The following is an 18,870-nucleotide window of genomic DNA, read 5'->3' as shown; positions in this document are numbered from 1 at the left end:
ACGGAGACGTCCTCGGACAAGCGCTGGCTCTTCGGCTTTGAAACGGAGTTGAGCACCGGCCCCTAGAGTTGGAAACGACTAGCATGCATGTGCGGGGGAACCTTTACCTTTTTTAAAGAATCTAGTACTGGTCCTCAAACTGGTATGTGCAAAGACACCCCCTCTTTCCTCCCCCCTCCCCCCCTGCACACCGCTGCCGCCTCTGCTGGTCTGACAAGCTGGAAAAGTTGGGGAACACTGGGTTAGGATTTTTTCCTCTGTATTTTGTATTCTGAGTTGATAGTGAACAGGTTGTGGCCATTTAAGTGAAACAACCTCAGGTAGTTGAAGAATTCCTATCTATAATTACCCAGTTGTCTTTTTCTCAAGGCTAAATCTTTACTTGCAAGACAACTTTTATGCCCTGATAATACCCATTGCATTTCTTGCAATTTATTCAAATTTGTCTGAATCCCTTTGAAAGTATGGTATTAAGAAAATGAACAGAGTCCTGGAGGTGGAATTTGACTAGTACAGGATAAAATTGCACTTTTCAAATTAAGTTTGCTTATATTAGTTCTTTTGTTCCTCAAGGAAATGATCAGCACGCCATCTAGGAATAAGCAGACTTTCAAGTTTCCAAAGAAAAATGGTGAGAGCCTTTTTAAAGATCATAAAGAAGTGCCTTCGAACCAAGCAAAAGGTAGAGAAGATTTAAATTCACGTTATTCTTGAAATTATTGGTTCAAAAATTCTAATAGTGAACATGGTTCTTTGTGCCATTTGTAGCTTTTGTATCAATTGTGAGATTAGTGTTCATGTTTCGCTGGCGTATGTTAGAACAGGTAGACACACTGATCAAAAACTTTTCAGGCATAGGGGGAGGTTCTTGAAAATTATGCTTAGCTTGCCAAATGCCTGCCAACCACATTTACTGTAACACACCATTCAATTTCCTTTTTTATATCACCTTCCATAGAGATCCGTTAGCCAAGGTATACGTAGTAAAAAATATAAAAACATTAAACGGAGTATTGAAACTGAGAGTCAGACTATATCAAAAAAGCTATAAGAAGATGGTCCATATGAAAATTTCTAAAATGGGATGATAAGTCTGTAGCTATACTGATATTGCTGAATTCTTCATAACCAGAAGCCCCATCTGATGTGGATAATGAAACGAGATGATAGCCATTGTTAACAACCAGCAGAAAATAGATTCCCAGTTCTATAGAACGTTTAGCTCACTTTTATCAGTGTGGCTCAAATTGCAGATCTATCCTTTTTTTAGAAGGACAACATTGTTGCAAGAGAGTTGTGGAGAATTCATCTTCCCCAACTCCATCTGCTATAGTACTTAGTGATACAGCAGGCTGCAGCAAACTGGGATTGGAAATGCAATGCCCATAATCTGCAGTACTCTTGATGATGTGTCAACTGTTCAGAGTTTTAAGTGCAAACCTTTGCATGTGGATGGCCAGGACAGGTCTTCTGTCTTCCCAAACTAACTACACTAATCTTGGTGTGGCATTAAATTTACCTTGTCTCCTTGTACTGGGAGAGTTCAGTATTGGGGATGCTCAATTCAAAGTGATTTAAAAAGTGATCTTCTCTGTTCATCATGGTCTGTCTCAACAACTGTTTCACACTCCACATATCAATCCATGCACACACTAGATGTGATACTCTGGGTAAATTTGATGATCCAAAAGTGAGGAGTCCTGCACGTTAGGACAAATTACTCCCAGGTCAATGCAAGCCACAATAAAATGTTGGTTAAAATAGTCCAGGCCAGGTAACTGATGAGTAATGGGTTTGAAAGGGAAGACAACTGTCATTAAATCAAGACAAAACACAGTGCTGTTGATAAATAGGAAAGTGGGCTCAGAGACTGAAATTATAATTTTGGATAGAGTGGCACTGTTTTGAAACAGCACAGTTCAGCGTCAGGGCATACTGTGTGATCCTGAGCACTTACTGGACATGGTTGTGATGAGAATGGTTTCCATACATTTAGACATTACATGCCTGTGCAATCATTATTGTACCAGGCACATTTCACTAGTTTTCTATACCTTGGTGATAATGATATTATGACTATACAAAATACTCCCTGTAGGCCAGGCATGTCAAATTTGCGACGTCACGTGATGTAGTGCAACGTATCGGGACAGTTTTGCCATTGCCGGCAGTGGGGTGGCTGTGGCTTCCGTGTGACACGTCCAGCCCACAGGCCGACAGTCGATCAGATGGTCGGCAGTTTGGCAGGTCGAATCCCGAGTGACACGTAACAGAGTGAGCACCTGTTACTCATCCCAGCTTCTGCCAACCTAGCAGGGTGACACGTCCAGCCCACAGGCCGACAGTTTGACACCCCTACTGTAGGCTATGCTTGCGAATTGTCTGGAAGGTGCAGTTGATGTTAAATAGAATGATTTGGCTGCTAACCAATGAAAGAGATAGGGATTGCTTACCTGTATTGAAAAGATATTCAGTGGTTGCACAATTTGAACTGTTGGGGCTTAAAGGAAAGGATTACCCTCATTTTACAAATCTGTCTCAGTCCTGTTTTTAGTGCTACAGGAGTGGTTGTTTTGAAAATGCCCCCACTGTTTAACGCCTTCCCCTTTTTTGGCACATAAAGGATTTTCTCATATTCCAAGAGTAAGGAACATATTTCCTTGGAGCTGACATTTGCTCCCTCTTTTAGTACTTTTAAAAGGCATACATCTTTTGTTAGGCTCTTAGTGGTTAATTTTAGTGCAAAGCTTTTGTATTTATTTTTTGTTTTTAAAATGGTATGTTTTGCTTCTGCTGTTTAAATCCTCTCAGCTGCCTTGAATACCTGCAGAATAGGAAGGTGAAGAGGAAATTAATTCTATTAACAAGTTATAACTTCATTGATTTAGAACGTAAGCTAACTTTTATTTCCAACACTAATTTTTTTACCTAGGAAACATTCATATGAAATCTGAGAATATAACCAGGAAAACTGAATGTAAGCTGAAGGAAAAGTCACAACCCCTTATTTCAGACACTGAAGAAAATGACTCTGAATTAATCATTAGAGATATTTACAAAAAGAGAGCCACTGTTACGCTGACCCCTCTGGAAAAGAAAATAATGCGAGAAAAGCAGCACTCCAACAGGAGGCGCCGAAATGAGCTAAATGTGACTAAGGAGGGTGGACACATTGCTTCCTGTGAAAGAAACTTGGCTAATGGAGAGTTAAAGTGCCCCTTAAACTTGTTGAAACAACATCAACAAATTGAGAAAGTTGTGGGAAGTGTTCCTTGCACAGATGAAGATGAATCTAGTGATGATATCCCATGTATTCAAAGGAAAACACAGCCTTCTTTCAAAAGAAAAACATCCCACAAGGAATGTAATAATACCCAAGAATCATCCTGTGAGCAAAAAAGTACAGAGAATTGGATAGCACCTTCTCAGAGCAGAAAGACAAAATGTTCTTACTTTGGCCAGCAGGACACGCTGGAAGAATTAAGTAACAAGAGTTCTTCTCCTGACTTGGGTACCAGTTCTGAGCTAAGGAAAAGGAATAGACAAAAGTCACCAAAGTGGTTGAAGAAAGCCAGAAGGAATGCTGTTGCATCAGAGACTGAAAGTGAAAACAGCATAGAGGAATTTCCTGTGGAAGAAAGTAGGATAAAAATACCTACCAAGAGAACTAATGGTCACATTTCAGCTCGTTCAAAAGCCTGTCCTGTGACTGGAAAGCCGGACAACCAGAGAAAGTTAGGGAATGCTGTGGAGTCTCTTCCAGACACTAATGAAAACTGGACTGAAGAAGAATTGCAAAAGTTACACAGGCAAGTAGGGATGGTCTGACCATAATTTCCCCTTGTGCTGTCAGATGCTTTCTGTAACTCTGTGACTCACAGAGTTTTTCTAACGCAAAGATAACAAGATCTGATTCCACATTAGCCAACAAAATTATTTGTCAGCTTTATTTTTCTAATCTCCTACCCAATCCTGCGAATGATTTTCCTCCTTTACAAACTCCCAACTTTCTTGCAAATTTCTGATCTCTTCTCCTTTCTGTCTCCTCCCCTTTCGGGTTCTATATAGAGTCTAACTTTTGTAGCGTGAGCACCAAAGTTATAACATAATGTGCTTCACCGAATCCTTCATATTTTTTTATAGGGCGGTGGCATCTTTTCCTAAACACAAAAGTGGTTTCTGGTTGGATGTGGCAAAGACTGTGAGAACACGATCTGCTGAAGAATGCCAGGAAAAATACATGGCAGAGCAGGAAGGGAGAAAACACGCCCCAAAGAAGACCATCAGGCCTGGAAAAAAGGAAGAAAGAGGTACAAGTCTTGACCTCTTCCCTGTCTTCTTCCATGCAAAGACAGACACCTTTCAAGATTCCCGTTCTGGGAGTATGGAATTACTGGAATCTGGGTAGACGTTTAGCAAAAGCATAGCATTTTTCTTATTTGTTTAGGGGCGCAGTTGAATTTTGCAGAATTAGGCAAGCACTTTTCTGTTTTAAGATGAATAAAGGCTGGTTTTTGTTTTTTGTTTTTGGAATCTGTATTTGAGAATATTGGGAGAAATTTTCAGAATTTTGGGAAGAGATGCTCAGGCAAAAATAGGATGCTTATGTATATCATTGTTTGCTTGTTGGAAAATATGGCTATGTACGAACTGATTCTGTCTTTAAAATGGTTTGATGAACCCGTATGTGTATGGTGTTGTTTAAACACAATTAGTGTAAGGGCTGGACAAAATTCCAATCTAAAAGCGCAGGTTAATGAAAGTTAACAGGCTTTTTAAGTGGCTTCTCACCTTCGCCTACAATTTCCATCCTCTTGCAAAAATACAATTTCCATGTTAGTTTGTATCATTCTTGCTGGTAGATAGGGGAATACAGCAGCCGTTGGCAAAAGTGGGAACCCTGAAAAGGAAACAACAGATGCGGAACTTCCTTGAACAGATGCCCAAGGATAACCATGATGACATCTTTGCTTCATCACCTTTTCAAAATAAGAACACAAAAGTAAATATCGTATATGTTATTCATATTAGAATATCTCTACCAGTGATCCATCAAAAAGGGCTTACTAAGCATGGTAGAAATGATCATAAACAAGCTGGAAAGTTGTTTTCCTGGGCTTGGATGGTGAGAAATAAATTCATTCTTGATTTTGTGCTGGTCTTCAGAAATACATTTATAGGAATCATGGCTTATGTCTAGATCTTAAGATTAGTCCAAAATGTATATATCCTTACAACAGACATTTTCTAATATATCTGGCATCCATTGGGATTCTAGCTGTTGCAGAGAGTTACAAATACACTGTTAGTTGCAGGTAGCTAGTAGAAGAAGGTACAAAAGAAAGAAAATATAGAAAAATTGTACCCCTCTATTACTTTACTCTGTTTTTCTAAATGTTATTCTCCAGAATTCAGTCCATCTACAGCAGCAAATATTTGGTCCTTATCTGAGAAATTTTTTAAAAAAAAAAAACTTAATAGTTTAAGCTTTAAAAATAGTGTTGTAGTTTAATATTGTAGACTTATTAGACTAGGCATCTGTCTTTTCCATTTGCTTATGTTTTACTGACCTTTATCTGCTTTTGGGGCTTTTCCCCTTAAAAAATTTCACAATCATGAAACTCACGGCTTTACAGTTATTACCCTACTTATATAATTCCTCCTGTTGGTAAGACTCACCTCATGTATTGAAACTATATTACTTTCACATAAACAACTAAAAACTCTATCACCACCTTAATTATGGTTGATTTATAATAATTGCATCATCTTCTAATCAGGGGAAAAAATGAAATGGAATGTAGGCAACATGAGAAAGATGCTCTTGGTTGGGGATAATAGCATGGTAAACTTACAGCAAACAACTTCTCTTTCTGGGGATAACCAAGATATGATCTGTAGTTGCCGCAGTTCAACCTGGCCCCAGAGGAAGATGTTTTCCAGTTGAAAGACAGACATCCTATTACACCTACTTCAGCTATTTTCCCTTGGGTGAAGACACCCCAATGTGACCATGTCACTCCTGGCATGCTGGAATCTCTAGATAGGTAGGTACTCTGGATAGTTCTATTCATGATTTTAAACGACAAAAGTAACTGCCTTCTTATGAGCAGAACTTATTCTTGGTTTACTGAGGTCACAGCTGACAAGTGTGTAAAATTCACACGTAAATACACCATTCCAACAATAAAGATAGGAATGAGTCAAACAACGGGTGTTGGATTATGTGGACATTTAAACATTCTGGAATGTGCTGTTTTGGGGTGGGGGACAAATGTAGCAAGAGAAATACTGAAAAGGATATTGAACATCATCTTGGGTGGCTGGTAAAAATAAGTAGCTGGTACTGCTACAGCCTGTCAATAAGCAAAATAGATCTTGCTTCTTGAGAGTAAGCGAGACAAATTCACATACACAAATTCTCCATTGAAATTGTTTTTTTTTTAAATTTTAGGAAAACCTGGGAAAAACATGTCTTCCACATGCAAAACAATATCAGAGGCAAAGAACGCACATGGCTGAATGTAAAGAAGAAATTGGTAATGCCTTTTCTTCATTTATCATCTATGAAGACAAATTAGATTCCTACATCTTTTTTAAAAAATAATTCATGTATTTTTCTTATCTCCCTAAGGGGATCTAAAGCTATGCATAGGACCAGGTTATTTTCTCGGTAACTACATTTTTTCCCCCCTGAATAAATAAAAAATAGTTGTCAAATCCACTTCAGAAGCAAACAACTTTATTAGCAGCTAAAAATGGGAAATGGAACCTGAAAAAAATTAGAGAGATGAGGCAGTCAGGACCAAGGTTCTCAAGGCACTGGCAGATGTGATCTCAGAACCACTGAACTATATTTTCCAAAGATCCTGGAGCACTGGGGAACTACCAGAGGACTGGAAAAGAGCTGTTGTAGTTCCCATCTTCAAAAAAGGGAAAAAAAATAAATCCAGGAAACTACAGACCTATCAGCCTGAGTTAAATACCTGGGAAGATTCTGGAAAAGATAATCAAACAACAAATCAGCGAACACCTAGAGGCAAAGTCATTACTAAAAGCCAGACAAATCTTATTTCATTCTTTGACCAAGTGAGAAAATTAGTGGACCAGAGGAATGCTGTGGATATAATTTACTTGGACTTCAGTAAGGCATTTGATAAAGTAGATCACAATCTACTACTTGATAAGATAGAAAAATGTGGGTTAGACAGCATCACCACCAGATGGATTCGTAGCTGGCTGACCAGCTGTACTCAGTGTGTGGTCCTCAATGGAACTGCATCTACATGGAGGGAAGTGTGTAGTGGGGTGCCCCAGGGCTCTCTTCTGGGCCCAGTGCTCTTCCACATCTTCATCAACTATTTGGACGAGAAGATAGAACTCATCAAATTTGCAGATGACACTAAACTGGGAGGAATAGCCAACACTCCAGAAGATAGGCTTATGATACAGGAGGATCTGAACAAACTGGAACACTGGGCACTATTAACAAAATGAAATTCAATGGTGAAAAATGTAAAGTTCTACTTTTAGGCAAGAAAAATCAAATGTACAGGTATAGTATAGATAGTATCTTGCTCAATAGTAGCAGCTGTGAGAGGGATCTCAGTCCTAGTGGACAATCACTTAAATATGAGCCAGCAATGTGCTGCACCTGCCAAAAAAGCCAACACAGTGCTAGGCTGCATTAACAGGGATAGAATCAAAATCACGTGAAGTATTAATATCACTTTACAATGCCGTGGTAAGGCCACACTTGAAATACTGCATCCAGTTTTGGTCTCCACGATGTAAAAAAAGATGTTGAGACTCTGGAAAGAGTACAGAGGAGAGCAACAAAGATGATTAGGGGACTGGAGACTAAAACATAAGGAACGGCTGTTGGAATTGGGCATGTCTAGTTTAATGGACCATAAAAAAGGCTGAGCACCAAAGAATTGAGGCCTTTGAACTCTGATGCTGGAGAAGACTCCTGCGAATCCCTTGGACTGCAAGGCGATCAAACTGGTCAGTCCTAGAGGAGATCAACCCTGACTGCTCTTTAGAAGGCCAGATCCTGAAGCTAATACTCAAATACTTTGGCCACCTAATAAGAAGGAAGGACTCACTGGAGAAGAGCCTAATGCTGGGAAAGATTGAGGGCAATAGAAGAAGGGGACAACAGAGAATGAGGTGGCTGGATGGAGTTACTGAAGCAATAGGCGTGAGCTTAAATGGACTCCAGAAGATGGTAGAGGAGAGGAAGGCCTGGAGGAACGCTGTCCATAGGGTCGCGATGGGTCAGACACGACTTCGCAACTAACAACAACAAGTTTAATGAAGAGAAGGATGAGTGGGGACATGATAGCAGTGTTCCAATATCTCAGGGGCTGCCACAAAGAAGAGGGAGTCAAACTATTCTCCAAAGCACCTGAAGGCTGGTCAAGAAGCAACCGATGGAAACTAATCAAGGAGAGAAGCAACCTAGAACTAAGGAGAAACTTCCTGACAGAACAATTAACCAATGGAACAACCTGCCTCCAGAAGCTGTGAATGCTCCAATACTGGAAGTTTTTAAGAAGAGACTGGACAGCCATTTGTCTGAAATGGTATAGGGTTTCCTGCCTCAGCAGCGGATTGGACTAGATGACCTCCAACTTTATTATTATTATTATTATTATTATTATTATTATTATTATTATTATTATTGTTGTTGTTGTTGTTGTTGTTGTTGTTGTTGTTGTTGTTGTTGTTATTATTATTATTATTCAATCATTGCACAGTCAGCCAGATGTTCAGACTGGATTTGGCATTTTTGTCTATCTATTGAGTCCTTACCAAGGACCTGGGATAGGCAGATGTGGATGTTTGATGGTATTACAGATATCGTTGCAGGATGGAAGCAGTTCCTAGTAAGGCTGCCTTTTGCAATTGACTAATGGCGAATTTGTCAATGGCAATAGTGTTCAAGTGGTGCTGCAATTGTTTTGGGATTGCACCCAAGGCGCCTATTACTATTGGTACTACCCTTGCTGCTGCTGCTATTGTTTTATTATTAGTAATATTATTAGCCAACTAAGTTTCTTAATTAACCTCCTCAGAGGACCTTTGTGGCTCAGGTATGTTGAACCACAGATGCCCCTGTTCAAAAGGACAATTCATAAAGCCATTTCCCAGTAACAAGCTGTTTTGCTATTTAGTCACAGTCTTGAAAAAAATGGTTCTTGGCTGATTACCTACTGACTGACTAACCTAATCTAGAAACTTTAGCATCTCCTTCCTCTTCCTGCATATAGTACCTGGAAACGTTGCATGGCAGGATTACAGAGCTGGAGCATAAAATGCGTATTCCACAGCTTTAAGATTTATCAAATCTAAACTGCAGCCTAGTGTCCTTGGCTGGCTGGCTGGCTTGTTTTGCCACAAAGCTTTTCTGCAAGCTTTTTGTTTGTAGGAAGTAATATATCTTTTGTTTCCATCAGGCTGTGACAAGGTTCACTACTCCCATTTCTGGAAGAACAAATGTCTTTACTTTTGAAGGTAGGTCTCTTTCACTTGCTTTATACCACGTTGTCAGGATTTAGGATTAGACTTGGAGTGTCCAATATGGCAGACACCTTCAATGCAGTTAGTCCTCGGTTTACAGTTATACATTTAGTGACTGTTCAACATTATAATGGCATGGAAAAAAGTGACTTACAACTGGTCCTTGCACTTACGATTGTCATAGCATCTCCAGCGTCATGTAACCAAAATCTGAGTGCTTGGCAACCAGTATTTATTTATCACACTTTTCATGTGATCACTGTGACCTTCCCAACAAGAAAAGAAAAAAAAAAATCAATGGGGAGAAGCCAGATTCATTTAACAACCACATCATTCACTTAACGACTGCTGTGATTCGTTTAACAACCATGGCAAAAAAAGTTGAAATTGGTTGTGGCTCACTTAACAAGGGATCACTCCTTGCTTAACAATGAACATACAAGTCCCGATTCTGGTCATAAGCCAAGTTCTCCATCGACGGCTGCCACCGTGCCCTGAGTTCTTAAAAAATAAATAAATAAAATCATGTAACAAAATTGGAAACCTTCAGATTACAAAATAAAGGGTATTATCATTAATACAGATATTTTATGAATAGGCAAGCATGCTATTTGCAATTTGTTCTCAAAATTCAAAGTGTTTCTCGGAAAAAGGCTGGGGACCTCTGGGCTGGCTAATCACAAGAGCTTTTTCATTATCTTTGCCGAACGAAGGAAAGGAGGTTCTTGGCCTGATACATAGCAGCTTCCTCCTGCGAGAGGTTCCAGAGAAATTTCCGTGCATGATATATGAATATCAGGGTAGTACAGGTAGTCCTTGACTTGAACGATCTCAAATGAGCTCAGCATTTCTGTTGCTAAGCAGGACATTTGTTAAGTGAATTTTGCCCCATTTTACCATCTTTCTTGCCACAGTTGTTAATACAAATCAGTGCAGTTGTTAAATTAGTAACACAGTTAAGTGAATCTGGCTTCCTCATTGACTTTGCTTGTCAGAAGCTCGCAAAAGGTGATCACGTGAACCCGGGACACTGCAACGGTCATAAATATGAGTTTAGTTGCCAAGCATCCAAATTTTGACCATGGGGATGGCTCACTGGTTAAGTATGAAAACAGTCACAAGTCACTTTTTTCAGTGCCATCGTGACTTCGAACGATCATTTAATGAACTTTTGTAAGCTGAGCACTACCTGTATATCAGATGAAGAGCTGGAAGTAGTGGTCTCCAAAGGAAGGTGTCTGCTGCATGTATGAGCGACATTGCAGCATGCAGTAGTGAACACGGCATGCTTTGGGATTTGTAATTGGGAAGTATTTTCTTTTGCACCATTTGTTTGCCAAACCTTAACATGAAGCCAGCAGCCAAAGCAGCTCATGAGGTTCAGTGACTGCATAGTTTATTTATTTATTTATTTATTTATTTTATTGGATTTGTATACCGCCCTATTCCCGTAGGACTCAGGGTGGTTTACAGGGCAGTTAAAACCATGAATACAAAAAATTAAAAACAAATAAAACAATTAAATTCAAGCCCCAAGAGTAAATCTAAAACCCAGTTAAATTAACAACCCCACAGTCTGGACCAAACAGATCGAAGAGCCAAGTTTTCAGGTCTTTTCTTAGTTAAGAATTAGTTCCAGATTTAGGCATCCAATTTTACTACTTGTACTTTCCTGAGTATATTTCCCAGAGTGGGAAACCTCAATTTTAAATGCAGATATTCAGAAATCGAAATCCATAATTATGAATGCTTGATTGCGTTATAGTAATTTCTGTATATTTGTTAAAAGGTAAAATAATCAATCCTGACTCCTGGGATTGTGAATATCTACGCATATGATTTGTCATATTCTCTTTTTAACTTAATTGGTTTGGGGTGGGTTTTCATGCAGTATAGAATTTCTCTCCAGGGTAACTTGAGCCTTTCATATTGGCTATAAGATTGTATCTGAGGATGGTATTATATGGGACTACTTTGAATACCTGGTGTTTTTTTTTCTTACCTTGCTATAGATACAACTTCAGATGGAGTGAGGAATCTCTTTGAAGTGGAACAAGCAACACAGTCTGATGAAGAGGATGATATGTATTTTTCCACATAGCCAGTGGCTACCTGATCAAGGCTCCAACTCCATAGCTAAAAATATTTTTAATGAACTGCAACCAAATTGACTTTTTATTTCAGGCTGTTTTGAGTTGAATTAAGTTGTTCCCCAGTTCTGTATTCTCAAGTGTTCAGAATAGGGAAAAATCTACCATTCGCACTTAGCTTTCTTTTTTAGAAGATGTGATGTGGAATTTATGTAAAGAGATAGCTGTGGCAATTACCCCTTTTTAATGGAAGTAAAATAATGTTTTTAAAAGTTACTTGTACGATAAATGTCAAGAGCGTTGTTTGTAATAGCAAAGAATCTCTATGTTTTCTGTTCCAACAGCAGTGATTATGTAGTTTTGTATTAAACTTACTTTCTTAGTGCCTTTTAAATGTTTTTGATACCTTTTTAATTTGGCAATTACAGTGAAACTGGATACATAAAATATAACCACAAACATGTATTAGCCCAGTGTATGGTTAGTTTGTGTCTGGTATGTTGTGTGAACCAAGACCAATGAGTTCAATAAACCTGGAATAATACATTATGTAAACACAGCTACTCTATCAATGTATAAGCTGGTAGTACTACATTCTTAACAATTTAGAGAAGAGAAAACTAGTGAAATAATTATTCCGGACTTTCTATTTAAGGGCATACGGTTTTCTGAAATTCTGCTGCCTCTTCTAATGAGTCAATAATAATCATTACATATTTTATAACACACCGATAACACTCACCAGCATCTGCATACATATTACAATGTGTATTACAAAAACACTTTAAATAGCTACTGTACAGTACAAACAGCAGTGAGCCATTGTCACCGTAGGCAGTGGGACAGGGAGGAGGGAAAATAAGAATCAGTCCTCTCATTAAGCCTTTTCTCATGGTAGGCCTACTGAAAATAATTTTACTCTGAGTACTATACTGATGAAAGCATTACTGCTTGAAATCGGTGTACATTTAACACCTGTGATTGGTTCTCATATACCAGGGGTAGGCAACCTCGGCTCTTTTATGACTCATGGACTTCAACTCCCAGAATTCCTGAGCCAGCTATGCTGGCTCAGGATTTCTGGGAGTTGAAGTCCATGAGTCATAAAAGAGCCGAGGTTGCCTACCCCTGTCATATACCATAGGAATTAAATAACTTTCTTACATGGTAAAGAAAAACTTCCAGTGATAAGGTAGGGCACTAACTGAACTAAAATTATAGTCCACTGCTGCAAAAGCCAGAATGTCCAGGACAGCAAAGGAGCCCCAAGCTTTGCTGTCATCCACTTGTCTGAAATGTTTCAATCTTATTTTTTTTTTTTAGCCTTATCTTGCACTAGGCCAGGGGTAGGCAACCTTGGCTCTTTTATGACTCGTGGACTTCAATTCCAGCTGGCTCAGGAATTCTGGGAGTTGAAGTCCACGAGTCATAAATGAAAGAGCCAAGGTTGCCTACTAAGCTCTGCCTCGACTGAGAAATACTGGGTGAGACAGTGTCCTCTTGCAGTGATGTATTTATCACTGCCTGAATCCACCTGGAGGTCCCCATTCTGGAGGCGCTTGCCAGCCAGGAGGACAAGGATCTAATTGACGGGTACAGACAGTCCTAAATAACGGTTCGTTTAGTAACCATTTCAAAGGTACAATGGCACTGAAAAATGTGATCTAAGACCTTTTTCACACTTACGATCATTGTGACATTTCCAGGGTCAGAATGGTCAGAAGCTTGGCATTTGACTGATATTTATGACGGTTGCAGTGTCTGGGGTCCTGTGATCACCTTTTGCAACGTTTTTGACAAGCGAAGTTAATGAAGCCAGATTCGCTTAAAAAAATGTCTCAGAACACCGAAATTTTGGGCTTAATTGTGGTTGTAGGTTGAGGACTACATGTAGTTCCGCTGACAGCATCGAGGATCCTGTCTTATCTCATCAGGTCCAACAGGATCAAACTGTTCCCAGATAATCAGGCAAGGCCACTGCACAGGCATCTCTAATGGATCTTCCGCTCATTTGGATTCTTACTGAGAATATGTCTATTCTCTGATTTCACAGAATGAAACCTTGAATGCTGAAAATCTTTTAAAGCATGTATTAAGTAACCCTACATATTTGCTTACATTCGCAAACCCACAGATGTATACTTATAAGAGCTTTAAAGAAAAGTCTTTCATCATTTTTGGAGCAAGTTCTGGCTAAGCTAGCAATATTTACTATTAATGGCTGTAACAGTTCACTGACCCGGTAATTACACTTTGCTTCTAGGCAGTTTTTACAGTAAAATCTCAATGTTTTTAAAAACCTAAGGGACAGAAAAGCCCGTTAGAAACAGCTTTCTCTACACTACATAGCAGACCAGATGCCCAGTCCAATTAATTTTTACTTAATGAGAAAATTGCTTGTGGTTTCCTAATTTCTTTGTTCTATCTTTTCTGTTTTCCTAATGTTCTTAATGAGAATTTCAATAAGGCATTTAATAGTTAGCTTTTCCACACGGTGGAAAGAGACCTTGGGAAAAGAAATAGGCAAAATACTGAATTTGCAATTTGCTCCTCAAGCTGTTTATAATGAGGAAGAATGTATGGGAAGGAAATCAAGCCTTCCCACCATTTATAAGGGCAAATGGTTAAAAACTACCTTTCAAGTCATTGGCTGTTATTTCCATGTGCAGGACAAAAGAAAAGATATTGTTATGGACTCAATACACAATAAAATGTGGGGAAAGTTCCAGGCTTTTCAGATGAACATCCCTTCCAGAATGCCAGAGATCTTAAATAAATGAATGAAAGTGAATATATGTGTCTCGGGATAATGTTGCAGGATCCAATCTGGATTGGTCACCAGGACCAGAGATTTTGTCTTCAGAGCTTTTGGACTTGTGCTAGAACTCATCCTCAAGGAATTTTGCTGTGTGCTTTGGGCTGTTCTCTGTGTGGTATTTATATGGTACCTGTTGTGTGTAGCTTTTTACACGTAGATTGAGTTGATAGATTGCTATTAAGATGTTGGCTGTTGTTTCCTTGTGCTATCAAGCCCTCACCTCCTAAGTACTTAATAGGCTGGGGGTAGCCTCACATTGCAGTAAACAAGGACATACAGTACATACAATTTTGCAGCTACTAACACTGTTGTACCATCAGGCACAAAAACAGCCAGGGAAGTGATTGAATCAATAGGAGTGCTGATTTACCCCCAGCTTATGAAGGACTTAGGAGGTGAGAGCTGGGCAGCACAAGGAAACAACAGCTAACAACTTAATAGCCATCCATCAACTCCCAATCTACATCTAAAAACCTACACACAACAGGCACCATATAAATATACACAGAACAACCCAAAGCACAAAGAAAAGTTCCCCGAGGATGGGATCAGGGCACAAGTCCTAAAGCTCAGAAGACAAAACCTCTGGTCCTGGTGACAGACCCAGACTGGATCCTGCTTCTTAAATAAATAAAAAGATCCTTACCTCAAAGAGGTTGCTGCTTCCATCTGGATGCTAAAAAAGCAGAAACCAAATACAGCAGGGTGCCTGACTCTAGGAAACCCAACTGAGTTTATTTTCTTGGAATTCCTAGAGGATCGGTACACTTTGGAAGAACTGTCTGAATATTTAGGTGGCTTCTGTGGAGATTTGTTCCATAGAAGGATGGGCATTATTGAGAAGGAGGGAGTCTTAACAGCTTTGCCCGTCAATTCTCACTGGATGAGCAAAGTCAACCTAATAAATAAATAAATAAATATATAAATCTAATAAAATAAAATAAAATAAAATAAATAAATAAATAAATAAACTTGCAGAAGTGGGGCTAAGAGATAATAACCATCTCCTATTAGGAGCGTGATAAGGGCAAATGTAGTACATAGTTTCATAGACACTGCAGAAACACTGCAACACAATGATCTACACACTCGATCCTTATAAGACCAAGCAGGCAGCACTGTCAATGGTACGAAAATTGCTAAGAGATTCATCAGGACCTGAAGGATTACTCTCTCTTCCTGATCTTGCCAATTGAAGGTATGCTCCAGTCGCACAAGATCTAGTCTCGGAATTCAAAATACCTGCTCAGGAAGAGACGAAGCTCTGCAGAAGGGACACTAGTACAATAATAGCAACTTGTGTGTCCCCTAACCACTGATTCACTGCTGAGCGTACTTTCTTATTGCCACCATGGTTCTCAATAGGAATTTTAGAAATGTATTTTTAAAACTTCAACTTCTTGATCAACTTTGCTGATTTAGGGTGACTGGTAGTATCAACTAGTACCCTATCTATATTTCTGTAGTTTTAGAAGAAAACCAAGGGCACTCCCGCTCTTATAAAGATCAGTCAATGCAGTCTGAAGTTTGTTCTGTCAGTACATTCAAAAGATTTCCAAAGAAATTCTGAATGAAGCTGTTTTATTCCACGTTTAAAATTAAACCTTATTATGTCCATGTCATGCAGATTGCAGATATAAGGCAAGTGAAAGAGATCCTTTGCAACACACATGAGTAAAGCACTTTTGCCCCAAACCCATAACCACATTAACCAACCACAACCAAGGTTCAGGATAGCGGCTTCAAAGGCTTTTTCTTGGTTGTTTTCACAGCTTTCCAAACCATATGGCTTCTTCAACATTTGGAGGAGTGCTTCACTAACATGAATGTAGAACTTCAAAGTAGAACACTTTGAAAAGAAACTAATATATACATCTCCATAAAGAAGACAGTTATGTGCATTTGACAAATTCTAGCAATCCCTTTCTTTTTACCTCCTCCTCTCCCGAGTATATACAGTATAGCTGGAACAGGAGGACAACATGGATGTTTTTCATAGTATCAAACCTTTTATCTTTCAGTTGGGAAAAACAGCTGCCTTCAGAAGCAAGAGAAAGTGGAAAGATGGAGTAAGGAGCCTGTATTAAGGAAAGACACTGTCTACTTCTACACAGGAACAAGGCAGCTTGCAATACAGAAACTCGTTTTGTCTGGAATTTTATTTACATATCTTACACTGAAGGAATGTAGTAATAAAGTGCTTCTGTTTAAAAGGGATGTCCCACTTTGATTTATAGAAGGTCATGTGACAATCATGGGCAACATCTGAGTGTCAAAGTTGTAGTGGATGTAGCGGTATACTTCCTCTGCTTTCTGCTGATTGACCTGAGTGCGGCCTGCCATCTCCCTTGGGGTACTGGAAAGAAAGAAGGGAAATTAATGCTTCTCATTAAGGCACTAGTTGTAACCAGGACTCTTCAGCAAAAAACACAAAGGGGAAGAATATGAAAATTACTAGAACAGACAGGATAATCAGAGAGGTTCACAAGGTCTTAATGATAATTCCTGCCTGTGTGGTTGGCTTAAATGTTCTGGTCCTATAAATTCCTGTGGCTATCTCTATTTACATTTAATTTAACTTTAATCTAGGTGATCGCCCATCCTGACTCTGGATAGCATATAAACATCGTACAAAATAACATCAGAATGAATGACATACAATCTTTCTAAGCTATCAAAGCTTATAAACGCAAAAATACTCAACTAGACTTTGAGAAGAATGAGAGTCACTTTATACTCCACCCCTCAATACAACAGTTCCTAATGCATTAGCATTGGATGAATCATAAACTGTCAGATTAGAAGTTTCTGAAGAAAAAAATGGCTTTTACCACGACAGCTCCATAAAGTTGACAGATTTGAAAGTGAAAAACAAAAACAAAGAAAAATCAACCTATCTGCTTATATCCAACGAAGGGTTAAAATCAGAACCACCAAAGGGGAACTGTACCTGTTTGCCAACTCTTTTAAAGAACCAAAATGGTGGCACAAGGCTAGAGCCAGTGTATAGCTGACACAGGGAATGGTCAAATAGAAACGGAAAACATCCTGTCGGGGTCCCTCCACTTCTGTTGGCACATGGATGGCTGCATTCTTCCGCTGTTCCACCAAAGCTAGTTCCTTCAGCAAGTCAGCAGTTTCCACTTGGCAGGCACTGAAGAGCACTTTGATTCCTGCCTGGATGAATGCTGATAACATGCCATCATAGTGCTTGGTTCTATGGAACACCCTCCACGCCTCTCCTGAAAGATTGAAAGACAGAAGAAGTTCAATATTTCTCATGCAATGGCACAACACACTGATACACAAACAAGGTAATGATATTTTAGCCTAGTCTTTTGTGCAGGCCCAGTTCCTATGATTAGATTATAGTTCAGTTTATTATGTGAGTACGTAAAACCTGAGTTAAGCAAACCACAGTTAAGCAAAAGTATATAAAAGGAGCAACAGTAACCCAACACAAGATCAAATCAAATCAAATCTCAAACCAAATCTTATTATAACCCAAAGCCCATAAAATCAGTGAGATAAAACCTAGATGTATGCGTGTGCACGCGTGCACGCACACACACAATGTATGCATGTAGGTTTTATCTCATTGATTTTCTGTATATTTTACTAACAGTAAAATATAATGTAAGATATATAACACACAACAGAATCAGAATACAAAGTAGGGGATACAATAACGGTAAAATAAAATACAAATACCGTATATACTTGAGTATAAGCCGACTCGAGTATAAGCCGAGACCCCCAATTTCACCCCCCAAAACTGGAAAAAGTTATTGACTCGAGTATAAGCCGATCCGCCGTTCTGCAAGCCTCCGCCGCCGGCGGAGGCTGGATCCGCGCTCTGCAAGCCTCTGCCGCCAGCAGAGGCTCGATCTGCCATTTTGCAAGCCTGAATACACAGGAATACCCTGTGTGGCCGCGGCTCTCGGGGAAGCCCTGGCTGTCCGCTTCCTCGCTCCACGCTGCCATTCGGGGCCCGCGCGTTCCCCGGGCAAATCGCGGCGCCCAGCAGGCGAGGAAACACGCCCGCTCCAGTCGCCCCCCCTTCCCTCAGGAGACGCGAAGCAAGTGACCGCCCGGAGCTTACCGAGGACTTGCGCGCGGCCGAGGCTTCGGTGCTTCCAGGATCGCGCGCACCTCTCCCAAGCCGCCGCCGTCCGGAGACCTGCCGAAGTTTGGGGAGGTTTGGGGAGGTGCGCGCGCACCTCCCCAAACCTCCCCAAACGTCGGCAGGTCTCCGGACCTCCGCGCCCTGAAGCAGGCAGGCAGGGCGCGGAGGTCCGGAGACCTGTCGACGTTTGGGGAGGTTTGGGGAGGCGCGCACCTCCCCAAACCTCCCCAAACGTCGGCAGGTCTCCGGACCTCCGCGCCCTGCCTGCCTGCTTCAGGGCGCGGAGGTCCGGAGACCTGCCGACGTTTGGG

The 18,870-nt window shown here is 40.1% G+C and overlaps 2 protein-coding genes across 2 annotated transcripts in view; one reads left to right on the top strand and one right to left on the bottom strand.

Annotated features, from left to right (window-relative positions):
- The window catches only part of MIS18BP1 (MIS18 binding protein 1), a 35,552-nt gene extending 23,467 nt beyond the window's left edge, over positions 1 to 12,085 (top strand). Inside the window, exons 10-17 of the mRNA XM_081314268.1 lie at positions 574 to 682; positions 2,933 to 3,809; positions 4,144 to 4,310; positions 4,863 to 5,002; positions 5,902 to 6,047; positions 6,455 to 6,539; positions 9,462 to 9,519; positions 11,538 to 12,085. Of these exons, the coding sequence (XP_081170394.1) occupies positions 574 to 682; positions 2,933 to 3,809; positions 4,144 to 4,310; positions 4,863 to 5,002; positions 5,902 to 6,047; positions 6,455 to 6,539; positions 9,462 to 9,519; positions 11,538 to 11,626 (1,671 nt within the window). The 3' untranslated portion in view covers positions 11,627 to 12,085. The remainder of the gene's footprint in view (positions 1 to 573; positions 683 to 2,932; positions 3,810 to 4,143; positions 4,311 to 4,862; positions 5,003 to 5,901; positions 6,048 to 6,454; positions 6,540 to 9,461; positions 9,520 to 11,537) is intronic.
- Positions 12,086 to 16,653: 4,568 nt separating this feature from the next.
- The window catches only part of FANCM (FA complementation group M), a gene marked incomplete at its 5' end in the record, with an annotated part of 54,668 nt that continues 52,451 nt past the window's right edge, over positions 16,654 to 18,870 (bottom strand). The window contains 2 exons of the mRNA XM_081334263.1: positions 16,654 to 16,789; positions 17,384 to 17,675. Of these exons, the coding sequence (XP_081190389.1) occupies positions 16,675 to 16,789; positions 17,384 to 17,675 (407 nt within the window). The 3' untranslated portion in view covers positions 16,654 to 16,674. The remainder of the gene's footprint in view (positions 16,790 to 17,383; positions 17,676 to 18,870) is intronic.

This window comes from Vipera berus (assembly GCF_964194415.1).
Source record: "Vipera berus genome assembly, chromosome: 1".
Lineage (NCBI taxonomy): Eukaryota > Metazoa > Chordata > Lepidosauria > Squamata > Viperidae > Vipera > Vipera berus.
Note: the sequence above shows the minus strand (reverse complement) of the source record. Positions and strands in the feature narration are given on the sequence as shown.